The sequence below is a fragment of the Ammospiza caudacuta genome, chromosome 1 (genome assembly GCF_027887145.1).
Source record: "Ammospiza caudacuta isolate bAmmCau1 chromosome 1, bAmmCau1.pri, whole genome shotgun sequence".
Taxonomy (NCBI): Eukaryota; Metazoa; Chordata; class Aves; order Passeriformes; family Passerellidae; genus Ammospiza; species Ammospiza caudacuta.
This window is the reverse complement of record NC_080593.1, coordinates 52,594,749-52,613,786: the sequence shown is the minus strand read 5'-3', so window position 1 is coordinate 52,613,786 and position 19,038 is coordinate 52,594,749. Positions and strand designations below refer to the sequence as shown.

The following is a 19,038-nucleotide window of genomic DNA, read 5'->3' as shown; positions in this document are numbered from 1 at the left end:
TTTTGGGTGCCCTGCATTCAGCTGGCATCAACCCACTACACAAAGAGATCACTGGAGATTCATAAATTTGAGTTAACAAGCACATGTGTGATTCAGTATACTAATTGTACAATTCTCATCTATTATATGCAAGAAGTAACTTCCCTTTTGATTGAAAAAGGATATTTTGATGAGTTTTTGGATTCAAGCTCCTAAGTTCTTCACACCCCCTAAAAGTATTTCATAACAAGATTACAAGCTTGTACAAGTCAAGCAGGTTTATAAAAGCCAGAAATCAAATCAGGGCTCTAAGAATGCCAGGAGGTACTATTAAGCTTCACTCTGTTGAACTCATTACATAGTTTTCCATTCAAACAAACTAAAACCTTAAAAGTAACAACAACGTAGGCTGAAGGAAGTGAAACAAATCCATCTAAGTGGATGCCTATTGGCCAATCACTTATCTCCAGACCACACTGTAACTCAAACCCATTTCTGAATGGGGAGAGCGCTCTCCTGAGCCTCATCCAAAGCCGAGTACACACAAGGCCCACTGAGCTCCCAGAGAGGCTATCTCAGTAGTACCAGAACAACAGCACCACAAGAGCGCTGGTACATCCTCACATGCTCCCTGGGCAGGCTCTGAGCCAGCCTTTCTAGCTGAATCTAAGAAGAAAGCTGCAGAGTTTAGGTAACCCAGTTCAGCATCATGGGAACTTGTGGGCTATTTACAGGGATTTGTGGAACCCTTTTTTATGCTGCAACAGATATGTAAATATCTTGGCTTGACCAAAGGATGATTAAAAACACAGCCACAAAGTCCAGTTCATCTCATCCTTCCTAGTGTTTCTCAGTGCAACACCCTTAAAATGGCTCCTCCAAGAGGTCTGGCCAAAAAGTACAAGAGGACAAGTAAAAAAGTACTTGTATAAGTAAGATGGACTCTTACATGTGTCCCATGGTTGCTACATGCCAACAGCACATGTTCCAAGATGTTAAAGATGTTTCACAAAATGCAAGCCAATGCTCATGACTGCACTGCCAGTAACATTTGTTTAGACTTAGTACATAAAAAGCAGGGCAGTTGTTTACAGCACTACTTTTACCTTCTGATTTGCACGCTAGCAAAATGCAGCAAGAGCAAGTTTGGGGAAAAAGTATCTGCATTAAGTATTTTAAAAACCAGATCATTTAAATACTTTTATTCAGAACCATAACCACAGGAGCCTTGAAAGAAGTTCACAGCTTGGAATAGATGTAAATGGCAATCCTTCCACAGGATGGAAAAATCCCACACTCATTAGACAACGTCACTTGTTCATCTATATTCTTGTTTCAGCTAATGATGGCTGTTACTTTTACCTTATGACTCATTTTCAGTATGCTCTGGTTTATCAGCCATAATTTCAGTTGTCAGTCACTGTGCCAGAACACAGCTCCCCGGGAGCCATTCCGTACTGTCAGCACGAGAAAGCCCACCACTGGAGATCTGCACGCACTCAGTAACCAGTCACTTTCAGACCCTGAAACACGTCTATCTTTTAAGCCTGAGTTGTCTAAAACTTCCCCACCCATCCACCCACAGCACCATCTGTACCAAAACATCAAGAAAAAAGCAAAGAAATTTTACCCTTTAATTGCCAGATTTAAGCCTAAGGATGGATGAAGGCTGGAGAGCTTTTCCAAGCTACCCCCCCGCCCCCCATGACAGAGATAAAAGAATAGATCTCCACAGGCCATATTTCAAACATGTAGTGCTAAAAGTTTAAGTATGCCTGAAGTTTGAGCTGGAAGAGCAGGAACAGAATATGCCAGTCTATCCAGCAGAGTCACACTTAACAGGCTTAGATGGACATGTCCTGGCAACTTGAAGAACGGTGGCCACATCCGACATGAAAACTGCAGGCTCTGCCTAAAGGATCAGTGTCCTGGTTTCAGCTGGGGCACAGTTAATTTTCTTCTCTGTAGCTACAGTGCTGTGGTTTGGATTTAGTGTGAGAATAACACTGATAGCACACTGATGGTTTAGCTGTTGCTGAGCAATGCTTACCCTAAGTCACGGACTTTTCATTTTCTCATGCTCTGCCAGGGAGCAGGTGCACAAGATGCTGGGAGGGAGCATTGCCAGGACAACTGACACAAACTGGCCAAAGGGATATCCCCCTACCACAGGACATCATGCTGGGTACATAAACTGGGGGGAGCTGGCTGGAAGCCACCAATCTCGGCTCAGGCGTGGGCTGGACTTTGGTGAGCAGGTGGTGAGCAAAGGCATTCTGCATTGTCACAGACATCTTTTATGAAAAATCCTTTCGTTACGATTTTCCCTCCTGAGAAGCTGAGAGGCATCAGGAACAAAATATAAACAATGATTATCTGCTGCTGTGGAATGCAACAGGTGGATCTGTGATTGGTCTCATGAGGTTGTTGCTAATTAATGGCCAATCACAGTCCAGCTGGCTTGGACAGAGAGTCTGAGCCACAAGCCTTTGTTATCACTCCTTCTTATTCTATTCTTAGCTACCCTTCTGATGAAATCCTTTCTTCTATTCTTTTACTATAGTTTTAATGTAATATATATCGTAAATTAATAAATCAAGCCTTCTGAAACATGGAGTCAGATCTTCATCTCTTCCCTCAGCCTAAGACCCCTGTGAACACGGTCACACTGCATCACCCATTTCTCTTGTATTTTATCCTTCTCCCCTTTTCATTACAATTGTAATTATTATTGTTGGTTCCATTGCTATTATTATTTTACTTTATTTCAATTATTAAACTGTTCTTATCTCAGCCCATGGGTTTTATCTTTTTTTTTTTCAAATCCCTTCCCTATGGAACTATGGCAGAGGGGATGTAGGAGAGACAGGGTGTGAGTGCTCAGCTGTGTGATATTTAGTTGCCAGGTGAGGTTAAATCACACCAATTAGAAGGGCTCATTTACATCTGGACAGCATCAGTGATGCAATGCTAAATGAAAAATGGACCCTAGCAACAACCACCACCTGCATATGCCTAATTTTCCTCACTATCTTCACAGTCTTGCATCCATACCTCTACACTCCCCCTCCTCACACAACCATTTTACCATTTTTGTACAGACAGAACAAGAATAGCCAAACTACCCAAATTCCAGATTTGAAGGCTACAAGCTTCTGGCCACAGAACATATTCCCTCCATCTATTCCCAGAGATTAGAAAATGCTGTTACCATTAGAAAACTGCTAACTAGTAGACTGGTGAACAGAAAAAGGTGAAAAGTAGCAATTTTTTAAAAGCAATTTTAAAGAAACAAGAGGAAAGATAAAAGAGCAGCCTTAGAAAATCCACTCCTCTTGCAAAACACTGATCTCCATATACAAAAGTCAATTACCATTCTGTATCTTTTTTTGCTAAGTCAATGCAAGTTACAGGCAGTGGTGACCAAGGTTCCAGAGTTAAAAGTAAAACCAACTCACAAAAATGCCTGTAACAGAGGATTTCTGCCACTCCTATGAGAATATCAGAATCTCCTGTGCATAAATCCAATTACATCATTTAACAAATACATTTCATTGAAATTCTAGCTTTCTCACCAGTCCAGCCAGTATAGGCAGAGCAGTCATGAGGATCTGCCGTCTTCAGCCCTTCCTCCATTTGCTGCAGAAGGTCCTTGATTTTTGCCTGGATCCGTTTTGAGAACCGAGCATTGACCTGAAAGCAGGAGACAGGGAACAAGCCAGAAAAGAAAGTAATTAAACAATGCAAAGTGCCTGCTCCACTTTCTTGTTTGGGAACAAAACCAAACCAAACCAAAAACAATCTAGCAAAAAAATAACTAGGAAATAAATAACACATACAGCAATCAGCAGCATCAAGGTGGTTCATCTTAAGTATGTCTCTTGTAAATTCATTCTGACTACATTTTAGAGTAAGTTACAGGTATCTACATTAGACAAAATTACCTGAGCATTCTTTAAAGTCACACAAAGAACAGCTATGGACACTATGACAGCATGTAATTCTAATCAGGGTCCTGGTACCAAGACCATGTTATGGACAAACAGCACAAGCCCCCCATGTTATAGGTGCTTGCTCTCATCACAAGGACCCTGCACACCCTTTGTAGCACTACAGAGCAGGAAATAGCCCAAGGAAAAGAAATGTACCAGGTGACCAGTCTTTTTGTACAGAATACTCAAGACAATCAAGCCAGAGCAGAAGCAGCTCAGCATCTTCAGCTCAGGAACAAAGGGAAAGAAACAAGTCTTTGATTTTACACGCTGCTTGCTTTTACTTTTGACCAAAAATGCTTATATAGATGAAATACATGATCTATGTTATCAGAGAGTACTTTACCTTTTCCAACATTTCTCTCTATTATGCACACTTTTAGGGAAGATATGTTAGTGATTACTCCCTAAAGCCTATGGAACATGGAAATTAGCACAGTAGTACAGTAAGTTCTTGACTACAGCACATCCCAAAAGTGTGGGGTTTGGATAAATTACAGGTCCTGGAGGCTACCATGCAACTGATTACTCAAGATGTGCCACATTTCATACTCTTGTTCAGAGAGAAACTTCAAATAAAAATCAGTGATTTCAAACATCCATGCAACAGATTCAGAAATCAGAAGTATTTAAGAATTGCACAAGGCTTCTGACACACCAGAAATCTTCAGCGTGAATAGTTCAAATCCATTTAAGGATATCCATGGTAGGATAGGAAGGGAAAAGGAAATATCTCACACTGAACACATATAATTCTAGAAACAAGCTAGAGACACCTTAACCTTCTCTAATATCTCGAGCAGCCAAACACAGTAGGCATCTGAAGCCTGTTACTCTTCAGTGGTGTTAAGCACCTTTCTGTTAGGGAACTGTACTATGCATCCACATCACCAGCACCACACCACCGTCCCTTTTTGACTGGTTCAGTGAGGTCTCAACACAAAGGAAAACCTTCCTCAAGGGCAGAGCTTCTCTCCTTCAAAAGACAGCTATGCCGATGCTAAGGCATATGGTGAAACAGCATGAGGATATTCACGTGGATGCATCCAGGCACAGAGCTCAGCTTGTCTGACAAGAGTGAACTAAGGCTTCAGACTCCCCATTTATTTACCTATTGCACATCACAAGCATGCTGGTTATCTTTTTGTTCTGACAATACACCTGCTGTTACCAAATCAGGATATTTTATATCAAACACCAGATTAAATTACTTAGAGGTAGGAGGGGAATACTAGGACATCAGGATGCCTGGGTTCTGCATTGAAACCTCAGTCCCATACAAATAATTTAGCTCAGGTTGGTAATCTCTCTCTCTAGAATCTGAATTGTAATTTACTAGTCTTGGTTCAGTGCTTGAAAAAGCACAGATTAAAGGATATTTTTATTAATATTTTTATAATTATCTGTAAGTCCAAACAAAGGTACTCCCAAGCTTATGTCAGTATGAATAGGTTATAAGTGGCAACTAAGTTTTCCCCAGCTATCCTTCTCTCTTTTTTTCTGGTTGCTCTGAAGCTTTCCCAAGCAAGTACTGTCACTGATCATTTTATAAGATTTCCCTATAAGCTTGTAACATATGCTTACATGTACTAGAATAAATTAATTGCACAAAGAAATGAATATTGAAAGGTGGCTTTAGAAGATTTAAAAGCTTCCTTCAAGGAATCTTGGGGCAGCATTACAACTGAGCATAACACGCACACTTGTGTGGAGCACAGATTGATTTTAATCAGAAGCACATTCATCTCAAGAGGATGTTTCCAGCTGGCATTCAGCCTTTGCTGGTGGTGACTTGTTATTCCTTTAGGGACAAACAAAAGCCAGGAAGCCTGATCTCTGATATCCAGTGGCACATTTACTTCTGGTTCACAACAGACTGGGTGATAGCAGGAGCTGAAGGGTACCTTTAATCAGAAAAGGCTTTCTCCAGGAATTCAACTGCTGCATTACTACTCTGCTGCTGCAGAGAGAACAACCATTATCATCCCAAACACTGCCCAAGTTTTATATTGTCAAAACACAAAAACAAGGGCTCATTCCTCATTATACCAAATAGAGCCTTGTGCCATACTGGTTATGGTAGCTAACATGGCTCATTATCAGCACAAAAGTGATGCAGAAAAACCAAAATATGTTAGTTTGGAAATTAATAGTTTTGTTATTTATTTGAACCATATCACTTCTTCCATTGCAGTGAGGGAGCAGGTGAGATGGAGTGGGGATCCATTCTGAATTAGGTGAAGTGCCTGGAAGAGGTGAGAGGTCTGTAGGGCCAAAGCTGAAGGAAAGGCCGCATTCCAGAGACAGCAAGGAGACAGAGAAAGAAAAACAGAAATTACCGCAAGGTCATCTGCCCCAGACCTAGGAATTCCTCTGATAAAGAAGAACTAGTGCTAAATGTCACGCGGAATGAATATGTATGAACTTATTGTGAAACTGTATGCATATGCATTTGGGAGGGGGATAAAAGACGACCTGAGGTCTTCAGAGGTACGCATGCCTTGTTGGGGGACTTGCGTCCCGCGCGTGTCGTAAAATAAACATACCGGGCTTTACAACTTTTATAAAGTTGTGAGGTTTCTTCTTTTCTCCGCAAAACACAGGCAAAGCTATATCCCAATATAAAGCCTTCCAAAGCCAACAAAAATTTAAACAACGTAAGTACTTCTGTAACATCACCCACCTTTGGCACTAATCACAAGATGTCTAAATTATGCTGTCCTTGTTATCAATACATGTTTCCCCTATCTGCTTTCTTTCATTTGTAGGGTTTCTAAAGAGAATTTAACTCATTTACTTTTGTAAATTCAGGACTAGAACTACACACCTACATTAGAGCACAGTGCTAACACCAAGGTCATGGGCTAGATCCTCATATGGGCCATTCACTTAAGAGTCAGACTCAATGGTTGTTCTAGGTCCATTCCACCACAGAATATTCTGTGATTCTGTTATTATAAAATATTTTTATATTTATAGATATAAAATATTTATATCCATATTATAAAATTTCTATAATGATGTAAATAAAAATCTCCTAAATCCCCAAACATTTCACTTGCAGTCGACATTACAGTAACATACCAGTTCTTCCTGACCATTGCAGTCATATCCAGCTTTATGGCATGGCATTAAAACAAACCAGAACCAGGGGCAGAGGAGGCAATAAGCAGCTGGCATATATGTATTGTACATCATGATTTCCTGTAGGTAAGAGAAGTCTGTAACTTTAAAGTCTCACATGCACATTTGGACCAAATGTCACAGTGCTGATATAAGTCTGAGTGCAACCCTGAGGCCTCGTGGCACTCCTTTTGTCATTAAAGTAACAGTCTGGTTTGACAGACATGGGATGAGTAATCTCATTTGCAATTGACAAAGACATTTAGATACCCATGTGTTGTTCAAAAACATCTCCTGGCATTTGCTTGCTCATGACATCTATGCTAAGAACTTGTGCAGAGCCACAGCAGGGCAATGGAGACCTGAGAGCACAGCTTCCTCACAAGCTGCCAATGTACCAATCTTTCTTGCTACCACCAGCTCCCAAAACAACCATCTTGCTCTTAACCCTATTTTAATTCATCCTGTTTTGGGGGATAGATGTTACATGGAAAACCAGACTGCAAAAGTAAGTAACTGATTCTGCTGAAGTAGAAAGGAGATTACCTATACACACAGTGATACCTCCCAAACAAGAAGAATATATACTTTTAATTCACCTAATTTTGTTGCTGGTGATGTGTAGAACAGAACACATAACATGGTGCTGTGTTGTCTTTGCCAAAGTGTATTTCAAAGAGAAGAAAACAGAGCTCAAGTTGGTGCTGCAGCAAGAACTCATTCAAAAACCAAACTCGCATAGAAGATGGCAGAAAGAACATGACAGTCACTGGCGAGGAAGAATGTAGTAGGGGAAAACTCACAGTTCTGCTGAAATGAGGAATCCTGGCTGTACAGAAATCTTTGGGAACTTTGCCACTGACTGTAAGGGAGCCAAGTTTCACAGCCATGCATTGGAGCATGGGTCTACTGAAGCAGGATGAGCTCTCACACTCACCTCCACAAGTTCCTGCAAAAGCAGACAAGAAGGGATGGCAGTAGGATCCGATATGCAAAATCTAGCAAGGTCTGCTGGGAGGTGACCAGTCTTTTTGTACAGAAGAACAAGTTCTACTTTATTTTTACCTAAGTCAAAAGACTCTTACAGCTCCAAGAGCAGCGCCTTCTTCTCTGAAAATACCAGACACTGCTGAAGCTCATCACCCAGCCTCTGAAACACTCACAGTTCTCTGCTACTTCTCAGACAGGTCCTCCACAAACAAATGCCAGTTCTGCAAAACCACATGCTTAATAAATGCGTTGAAACAGTACTGTCTGTAGAACACATTGCACTGATTTTCAGTGATCTATCACTTAGTGCCATACATGTGACAATAGGGAAAAAAAAACAAAACAAAAGGCAAAAAAAGAAGGGGGAGAGGAGGAAGAGATAGAGAAATCAATAGCTGTAGGCAAATTCCTACACTGCTACAAATGCCAGCTTAGGAATAGGCTTTAAACACAGTCATTGCCCTGTCTCAGGGGATATAAAGGTGTGAAAAGCATCATTAAAAGGCAAGCATTCAAGTTATAGAAAGAACTACTTAAGGCAGGTGAGAAATAAGACTGTCTCTAATGAATTTGTGTGTGAAAGAAGTTATATCTCTCATTGGTTATAAGACAGCAAAAATCCAAAGCTTAAAGATCTAGATCATCACAAAGAATCATCAAAGAGCTCCACATTATTGGTAACCAAAATACACACGATTAACGGATATCCTATGTTTTGGGAAATGGACACTGATAAAGCAAAAGAGAAATACTGAAAATTGCTGGTCCTCCACGTAGCCTAACAGCAACATGCAACTTCTTGAAAGCTGAGAAAATAAAAGTCTGAGTATAATTTAAAGTCACTCACTACACAAAAGTGTCTAGCCCAGCTGTGACATTTTAGGTGGTCCTCAAGTTTCAAAAAAGGCTAAAACCTCTACCAATTCTAAGTTATCTCAATGCAGAGAGCAGATATATTCCACATATTGAGCTTGACAGCAGATAATTGCAGTTAGACCCAAATAAAATTTATTTTCACCAGGAAGCAAATACGTGTTATTGCACTTGCCCACACAACTGGCTGGAGTAACAACTCATTAACATGCAGGTTTGCAAGATAAAACTAGAAACTGATGAAGAGTGGATGGATGTGAGACAATTTAATCAGAACTTGGGGGTTTGATTTCATGAAGCATTTTCATTCAGAACTGGTTGACTGAAACCTAACAGGCTTAACTCTGTGGTCACCTCTGAACAGCAGGAGAGGCTTTCACTACAAAAGCATCAGAAAAGCCCTAAGCAGTGTTCAGTGCTGCCTGTGCTGTTGGAAAGAAACAGCAGCTCTTCCTTCCAGGCTGTGTACGACTGCCAGGAGTTAGTGAGGGACAATGAAGTACAACAGAGTGATTTCCAGGCTCAGTCTTGGCCAAGACTCTCAAAAAGCAAAACAAACTTTCCTTCTGAAGAATTACAGAGAACACTGCAAACCTTGTTTGTTTGAGAGTCCCCTATGAAAATAGCACATGCCTGAGTTGGACAGCCAGGAAATGGTCAAAAAAGTAATAAGCTCAAGAAATGCAGCTACCTCATCCCACATCTCTGGAAAAAAGTGGGAAGAATTATTTAGTGGCTTTGGAGGTTGAATTTTGCCTCCAGTGCAATAAGTTGTATAATACTCATTAGTATAAGTTGTTGCTGAGTCAGTCCCAGAACACAGAGAAATTGCTGCTCCCAGTGAGGTAACCAAAATGCACAGTGAGGCAACTGCAAAGTTTATAAAAATGAAAAAACCCCCCCCAAAAAAAAACCCCAAAAAAAAAGGGAGAAGACAAGTGAGGCTATGATAAAAATCCATATATATATATATATATATATATATATATATATATATATATATATATATATGTATTTAAAAGTATATTTTACAGGAGAAGGAAGACTTAAAAGCCATATAAGGGCATTATGAGAAGTAACAGGAGATTGAGAAACCATTAGGAAACTTAGGAAACTAAATACTACTAAATCATCCAAATGATAAATCTAAGTAAATATCCTATATCACCATTAATAAGTACTTGCCAATGAGCACCATTGTCTTTGAACAGGTTCCCTGTAAGAAGTCCCCTGAAAAGCCTAATAAGGTATTGTATACATTTCTCAGAACATACCACTTTTTTCTAATATTCTTAGAACACTATAGCAAGTCAGGAAAAAACATACAAAGAAAGAATTTGCCTAAAAAAGAAGTTAAAAGTTTGGGCACTCTAGTGACCAATCCATGAAGTTTGAATCTAATTTTGCTTCTGTCTTGTTATTCCACAACAAATTCAGACAATCTTAATGTAAGGGCTGGGATCATGTTAATTTCTTGATGACAAGGATGCTTCTTTTTTTTTGCACAACCACAAAACACAGACCATTGTCTAGGCTTCCACCTTCCCCTGGTTGAGCAGATAACATCAGGCTGCCTTTTCTTCCCAGGTCACTTGCCTGTAGTCAGTGTGAAGGAGAATCCCCAATCACACCTGACCATACTGCAAGTGCAGCCACAGGGCTGTGGTGGCTCTGAGGAGGCAAGAGATCCTTGAACAAGCCATCAGCACCCCTCAGGAGCAAGCTCTTCTCACCCTTTTCCTTCCCAGGAAATCCTTTAGAGCTGTGTAACTCTCTACCACACTAGGGAGCTACGAACTAGGGAGTGTTCTTTATTATGAGACTATTAATTTCTCTGCCTCCCCCAACCATCTACATTTCCATTTTGAAAACTTTTGGACTGACCACTTTGAGATAATATCTATAGGTACATTTTTAGGTTAAGGTATCTCTGTGGGGCCCAAACAAAAAAGAAAAAGGCTACAGGATGTATATTTGATTGAAATATTAAACATCACTTATTAAACAAAGGTTTACATTTAAAATTGTTTATTATTAATCTAGAATTAATGCTGTCTGATGAATTATTACCTTGGCTTTCTCAGACAAGTTACAGAAGCAATTTAAGTTCATGGTACTTTAATGATGAAGAGATCTAGTTATGAAAACAGTGATTTTCAACTACATGAGCAGAGCCCACATAGATAGCTGCATTGTTTACTGTGATTACTTATAAGAAAGCAAAGCAGCAGCCTCAAATTCTACTCTCCTACTCCCATACCTTCAAGATTTCTGAACAATACTTTACCCACACACACTTCCATATGGAGATTTTTGTCCTGATTGTCTCACCTTCCAGACAATGCCTTGAAGAGCTTCTTGTCCTTTTATCAAGCCAGTGAATTTTAGATGGCAATCATGACAGACTAAGAAATCGAATGAATTAATAATGCATTGCCTTCCATGACAACAGCAGAGCCCTGCACACCTCAGGCTGTCATTACGTGAGTCACTCAGTGCTCCTCACTCCACTCAGCAGCAGATGGGAGAGGAAGGCATTATGCACTGCACTGAGGCCTTCTGAAAGGTGCCCTCATTTTTAGGTGGGCTTGTGTACAAAAGTTTACAGAACAGACTTCCTACCCTGTGTAAAGTCCCTTTGTCTTCACTGGGGCTTTAGGCAAGCAAAGACATTTCTCCGCTGGAATGGGAGTCATTAAATGCAAAAATAAAACACTAAAACGTAAACTGAAAATCACAAAAACAACAAAAGCGCCCATCATGAAATGTCACAAAAAGGCAGTACTAGGAGTGACAGCATGCAAATACTTCAAAGAATATAAATGCACATAAATATTCTCACAGCTATATTCTAGCCCAGAAACACATAAAATGACTCCTGAGATTTTGCAGATGCAAAACCAAAAGAAAATGCACACTTGCTTCTGCCTTCTCCTATGAAATGCACAGAATTGCTGTAGTTACATGGTTTTAAGGCAGTACAGAATTATTTTTTTCCCAGAGGCACTTCACCCTCCCGAACAGAGCCCACACACACCACCTTTTATCAAATACAAGACTACTCAGGTGCTCTAAGATATTTTCTGAACACACCTGCACCAATAGCAGCTGACTGCCACTTTCCAAAAAGGAATGTCATCCACCATTGATGCTCGGGAAAAAACACATACATGCACTGTAAAAACACCATTCTTATGCATAGGAGAGCCTAACAGGCATTGCTAATGTGAACACAGAGCTAGAAATTCTTGACTATCTCATTTCAGCTCTGCCACAGAACAACATCTCTCCATTTGGATTCATTCAAGAATCAAATCTGAAGTAAATTAGAGTTGAACTATTCTGCAATAGATCTAGTATACTCTAAAATGTACAGAGGTTCATCTTCTAAGGATGTAGTGTTCATCTTCAAGGATGTTCATCTTCTTTTGATATCTCACCATTCTTCTGGTTAACTCACTTGAGAAAACTTTAGTCCATCTAGATCAGCAGTAAATGAAGGAGTGTTTTCTCTTTTAAAATACGAAGTGTGGGGTTTAAAGCAGGTACACAAGATGACTGGCCTACAAGGGACTCGGTATGTTTTTTACTGATTTAACAACAATATATAGCTATAGTGGCTCTGCCATCTCCTCTCGGCCTTTATAATTCAACTCATCATACTTGGATGGTTTCTATAGACTAAGCCAGACACAAAAAACCAAAGAAATAACAGTTCTCTTACACAAGGAAAAAAAATATGGTTACCTACACTCAGCATACTGCCAGGGAGCTGTATACAAAACAAAGTACATTTCACTTTTACACCTACTCTTGCTTTTTAAACCTTCTCAAACGCTTTGCTTTTGACAGCTGCAATTATCTGCAGCAGTTAAGACATTGAAACCCCAAAGCATTCTCTTTTGTACACTCTGCTTAGCCACATACAACTTCATAAACCTCAGTTATAAACAACTTGGTGAAACCTTTCATTGCCTTGGACTGATGGTGAGCTGATGGTGTCCTGCAGGTAATTAAAATGGTCAGAGCGAATGTCCCTCCCATTGTTGGGCATCACCATCCTTGTCCCACTCTCAGTAAGTCAAGGTAATTTCATATTGCCACAAGCAGCAAAATACAGAGCTGGTATCAAGAGCTTTCCTTTATTCATCTCAGCATACAATAAAGAAAGTTACGAAGTTAACTTCCCACCATCAATGCATTTGTGCTAGCAGCAGTGTCACCACGCAGTGTTTTCCATGCAAAAGATGACAAAGCTGTACAGTACTGAAGGATGAGGCTGCAGAGGGGCTAAATGACAGAAAGTCCATATTCTGGCATTCCTTCTGCAGATTAATCCAGCCTGCATGTTAACAGGCCAGGCCAGAGCAGCTTCTCTACTTAAAACCTAAGACACTCACAATATACCAAAAACCAGCACACGGCATCAAGGAGACAACCAGAGCAGGACTACTGCAAACCTTGTGTGACCAGTCCTACCAGGCAGACCTTCTGTGAGCATGAACCAACTTGCCAGGTGCTTATCATGGAGCACCTGAACCTATAAAAGCACACATGTCAGTAAATAAACACGTGAGAAGAGTCTAGCTTCACCTAATGAGTGAGCGTTGCTGTCACCCGAAAATAAACACTCCTTTTTCAGATGGGCGTTCATCTTTTCCATTCCCTTATGTATTTTCTCTGGTGAAACTCGGGCAACTTCTGCTGACAACTTCTTCTGAGACACCAAACCACCGTGGTATGAGCAGCTACAGCTGTTCTACTATACAGCGTTCAGCTGGGGCACCGCGTTCATTCCCGTACCGGAGTAAAACAAACAGCCCGAATTCAGAGCCGCTGCTGCCGTGCTGAGCCGGGCCGAGCTCCCGCTGATTCCCTCAGTTCACCCCGCCGCTCCCTCCCCTCGGGCGCCCCCGAGGCCGCGGCGGCCGCCCCGAGTTCTGCCGGCGCGCAGGCCGCGGCAGCCCCAGCGCCCCCGCCGCCAGACCCGCGTCCCGCCGGGGCCGCCCCGGGGAGGAACCCACGGCAGCCCGCGCCGCGGGGCCGCTGGCAGCGAGCAACCCACCGGGGAGGCCGGGCCCAGGCTCCGGGACGCAGCGCCTGCCCTCCGCCCGGGACTCACCTTCCCATCGGCGCCGAAGGGGAGGGAGTCCTCCTCCGCCGGCGGCTGCAGCGCCCTGTCCCGGTGAGCGTCCGCCGCGCTGGGGGCTGCCACGGCTCCCTGGGGCGGGTAGTCGGGGTAGGGGTTGGCGAAAGCCCGCTCCTCCATCTCCGCTTCACCGCCCAGCTGCAGCTTCAGCCTCTTGGACATGCTCTCTCCCATCTCAGCCGGCCCCCGGCCCGCCTCCCCGCACGGCGAGCCGGCGGGGACACACTCCGCCCCGCAGAGCGGCTTTGCAGCAACGCGAGCGCCGCGGCCGCCCCCGGCTACAGCTGCCCCCGGCTACAGCGGCCGTGCCGCGGGGCTGCCTCAGGAGGGCGGCTGCGGTGACAGGGTCTGCGGCCGCGGGCCCATCGGGGCCGCTCCAGGGCGGAGGCGCCGCCGCCCCGACTCCGAGCCACCGAAGCCCAACTTTGGCAGGCGAAAGGGAAAGCTGCGAGGCCGCGGCTGTGCTCGGCGTGCCTGTCACCCGAGGCGGGGGCGCGGCGAGCGCGGGGCCATCACAGCCTGTACAGGGGCAGAGCGCGGCCGGGCCCCCCCGCGGGAAGCGGCAGCCCGCCCGCCGGCGCAGGCTGGGTGGCACGGCTGCAAAGCTCGTTCCAGCGCCTCATCCTCCCCCGCCGGGGCGTCAGTGCCTCGGGCTGCTGCTGCCGCCGGCCGCACGCCGGGCGGCGGAGCGGGGCTGCCGCCGGCTCCTCCCGCCCGTCCCCCCGCGGCGGAGGCGAGCCGCCGCCCGGCGCATCTCAGAGGAGCGGCAGCAGCAGCAGGAGGGGCACGGACAGCCCCAGGAGCAGGCAGTACGCCACCAGCTCCTTCGCCCGGCTCATCCGTAGCCGCCGCCGGGGCGCGCTCATCCGCCGGCAGCCCCCGCGCCCGGCGCGCCGGTCCCCGGCCAGCCCCGGCGGGAGGGAGGGACGCGCTCCTCGGCCACCGCCCGGCTGGGACGGCGCAGCCGGCGGCGACCGCCCCTCAGCCGGCGAGAGGCGGCAGCTCCCCGGGGAGAAGGGGGGTGGTCTTCTTCCCTCGGCCCGCCCCCGGCTGTAATGTTGGCCTGGCCGCGCTCACCGTTCGGCCGGCGGGCAGCCCGCTCCTACGAGCCAAAGCGTGCTAGAAAAACAGCCCCAAGCCCCCCCGAAAGACACCAGAAAACCTCACAGCCCTGGAGGGGGCTGGCGGCGGTGGGTGGGGAAGGCCCTCAGCGATCGGCGGTGGCGGCTGGACGCGAGGGTGGGATCGCATCCCACCTGGGGAGGAGCAGCGTTTGGATCCCGTGTGAATCGCGCGGCTGTGTCTCGGATCCAGTCCTGCCGCGGGGGACTGAATGCCAGGGCACTGTGTCACCATAAATTTAGCCCGTCGTCTTATGACACCTCCACTTTAAGCTAGGAGAAGAGCTCCAGATGAGAGAGAACTGTACAATCATTGAGGAGAAATCTTTTCTATTCACAAATAAATGGTACGTGCTGTCGATGTAGTCATAGCCTTCAGGAATTGGTACTGCGTACTGAAACATCGCTGTGTAGAGCGAGCCGGCAGAAAGCCTGCAATCCGGCCAAACGCTGCACACAGCATTGTGTCAAAATACAGGCACGGGAGACCTCATTATCCCCTGAAATATTTACCCCCAACAATGCCATTCCTTTTTGCCAGTAATTGTAGGTCAGACGGACCATAAAGCATTAATTCAATAACTGGGCACTGTGCAGACTTATTGATCTTTAGTTTTATGCATTGGGTAATTTTATTGCTATCAAAACACATATTCAGTGCGTAAGATTAAATATAGGTGACATCTGTCCTGGCACTAACTTCAGTTTACAGTTTCTGGTAGCAATATACATGTGAATAAATGGGACATTTCTGCCACCTTGTCGCAGGATGTGAATTTGAATTAATACTTGCTTCATTTTATTTATTTTTATAAATTAAGCTGATTACAAAGCAGAAATTCCAAGCAACCTGTCTGACACGAAGTACCTTGTGTTTGTTCTGGAAGCAAATATAACCTGTCACTTAAAAATCAGAGTAATCTATAAAATATCCTCTTCTTTGATAATTAAAAAATCACTTTATGCATCATGTATTCTTTAATGGGTAAATCTTTTGTGCTGTATTGCAGTGCCTGAAAAGGTAAATTCAGAACCTTTTTAAAACATCTCTTTCCTCTGGGTAAATATTTTAAGTAACATGTTTTCATCTAGGATGGTTTCCTACCCTTAGTGGAGACCAGCTGCATCAGCACAAGTGATGGCATTCCCATAATAAAGATGAGAGTTAAGCCTTTAATATGAGTGTATGTGGTTTCTGTTTTCTTACACCTTCTAGTCTTCTTGAATCAAAATTATGCAAATATAGAAGCAGGATCATACCAATTGGTACCTGCTCAAGGCCTACAGGTAAGGAGAGAAGGTGCTCCCTGGTACCTTGCAAGAGCAGGTTCTTCCCTTCTTGTGGAGCTGTGGGTTGCTGGGTTGGCATCTCTTCCCTTTTGCATCATTGCCCTGTTTGATTATCTGCACACTGCTGTGTTTAACATCCTGTTTTCTGGAGCACTTCTTTCATGTTCACTGTTCTTCACATTCGTTCCAAGGTGTTTTGTTTCCAGCATACGAGGCCTTCTTTTGTTCTTAGCAGGTGGGATAGAGTTCAAAAGACTTTCAGGCTTCTTTTCAGTGTTTTTTCATTTGTTCTTTTACCCTTGATGCATGTAGAGCTCCCACAGCCCAAATGGGAATCATGGATGAAGGAGGAGGAAAAAAGTTGGGCTGACTGAGGCGTCCACCTGTAACATAAGTTTTAAGCAATAATAAATTCACATCTCTCATCTCCAGCAGTATGAAGCAGGAGGCTTTGCCTACTGAAATCATTATTACATTTGTGCTTTCATCCAGAAAATTTCTAAATTTTACTGAAAGCACTGAGCCCTCACCCTTACTTCATCATCCTAGCTAAACACTCCTGTAACCTGCCTTCTGCAGCATGGGCAAATATGCAGCCCTGCAGCAAGCCAGTCTAGCAGAAAGCTGTGCATTTCCTTTCTATCATGTAGGTAAAATCCAACTAATGTCTAAGCAAAGCCTGATTCTTACTTAGAAATCAGTTTCTTCATGTAAATGGTGAAAGTTTTTGCTTATCAGATCAATGGGCTATTCATTCTTTACACAGAGGAAATCATAAACGCTTCTCTTATGGCCTTTCCTTTTCTCCAATCCTGTTCACATGCTGCAGCATCTGATACTCTGCTCATCATGAGACTAGTGCCAATTTTTTTAATAGTAAAATAAAATATCTCTTACATTTTCAGTCAGGACTACAAACCAGAATCCATACATAAATCATTAGTGATGCTGTGCTTTCCTATGCATTTTGCTGCTTGATTCCCAACATAGTTGTAATTGAACCTAACTAACAGGGTGGGAAAGAGCATCGTGTATAACAGAGTCAACCTTCTGAGGACTAGCACGCAGCTGCCCTTCCCACTACACCTTGTGGCAGCTGCAGCATGATGCAATGTATGTGGCTGTGGAAGGACTGTGAGCACCCATCAGGAATCTCCATAGCTCTAGCTGTGACATGTTCAATGGTTCTTTCAGCATCTGTGACCATTCTTATTACAGTGTAATAGTGCTCATTTATTTTCATGCACAAGGGCTCCACAAATATGCAAGCAGCAGCTCCATCCATGCTTTGCTCCATGGAGGCAGGATGATGAGTATATGACCCATGCTAAAGTGCTTTTTAAATTCTGGGAAACCATTGTAGCAGCTGGCATTAATCTCATTTTATTTCTGATTGTAGAGATTCTGCTGAAATTAACTGAGAGAAGCAAGAGCTTCAGGAATGGACCCTGAGGTGATGCATAATGGAGAACAGGGCTGTGTGCTGCTTTATTTAAAAGCAGTATGTGGAAAAACAAGGTATGGCAATTTCTCAGCAGATCAGTGGAGATGGAGTAGTTTATACCTGCTGCAAATCAGGGGTCATACTTTTATTGAACACAAATACAGTCTTTCATACTTTCATAAAAAGCTTTTGCTTTTTCTCTGGTCATCTCTTCAGACTACACACTGTCTATGATGTCTTTGTGCTCTGCAGGAAACCTTTTACTGCTTGAGCACTGCCATAGACTTATAGTAGCCTATAAGAAAGGATTTCCTAATTCCCTCTTCACTTCCCTTTATTTGCACTTCCTAGTTTCTTTTTACCTCCACCATTGTATAAGAATATATTCTGCTACTAAATTATTTCAAGCTGTTTAGGTCTAATAAGCTATGGACAGTTGCTGCTTGTAAAAAACCATGATATTATGAAATAAAATCTGCAGGATTAGGTTTTGCATTTTAATTGCAAAGGACTTGCAGGCTTTGGATCAAGTTCAGTCCTGTGTTCAGTAATGCAACGTAAGAGTCAACTAGTCTGTGTGAGATGTTATTATACTGTTATCAGTAGCAACAAATTTCTCTGACTGCTGTAAATACCTGACCTCTATTATTGTATAATTTTACTATTTCAGATCTCAGAGATTCCTGTGAATCTGAGATGACACTTCGTGATTCAACCACAAAAGTAATGTTTCTCTAATATAGTTGTCTTCTTATTTTCTTTTCTTGTCTTTTGTTTTGCAGCAGAAAAAAGCAGTGTCATGAAGTCTGCTGCACTTCTGATGACTGCCTGCTAATAAATGATAAGCCTGAACAGCAGTTCTTGTACTTCAGCTTCTTTTTAAAGAATGGATTTTATTACAATCAAACGTTTATGTTCCTTATCCTCTTATTGCCAGTAGGTTTTGATTTGCACATCCTGAGCAATACAACTAATGCTGAAATCATGCAAAGATGTCTGTAAATGGTCTTAGAGGTCCTCACCATCTATGATGAAAATGGAGAGAGCTCGCTGCTATTAAAATCTATGCTTTATAAT

The 19,038-nt window shown here is 43.3% G+C and overlaps 1 protein-coding gene across 1 annotated transcript in view; it reads right to left on the bottom strand.

The window, feature by feature from the left end:
* Positions 1 to 14,742, bottom strand: part of LANCL2 (LanC like glutathione S-transferase 2) — a 33,588-nt gene extending 18,846 nt beyond the window's left edge. The window contains exons 1-2 of the mRNA XM_058803561.1: positions 14,080 to 14,742; positions 3,555 to 3,672 (exon numbers count right to left, since the gene is read on the bottom strand). Coding sequence (XP_058659544.1) covers positions 3,555 to 3,672; positions 14,080 to 14,280 — 319 coding nt within the window. The 5' untranslated portion in view covers positions 14,281 to 14,742. The remainder of the gene's footprint in view (positions 1 to 3,554; positions 3,673 to 14,079) is intronic.
* Between the last annotated feature and the right edge of the window lie 4,296 nt (positions 14,743 to 19,038).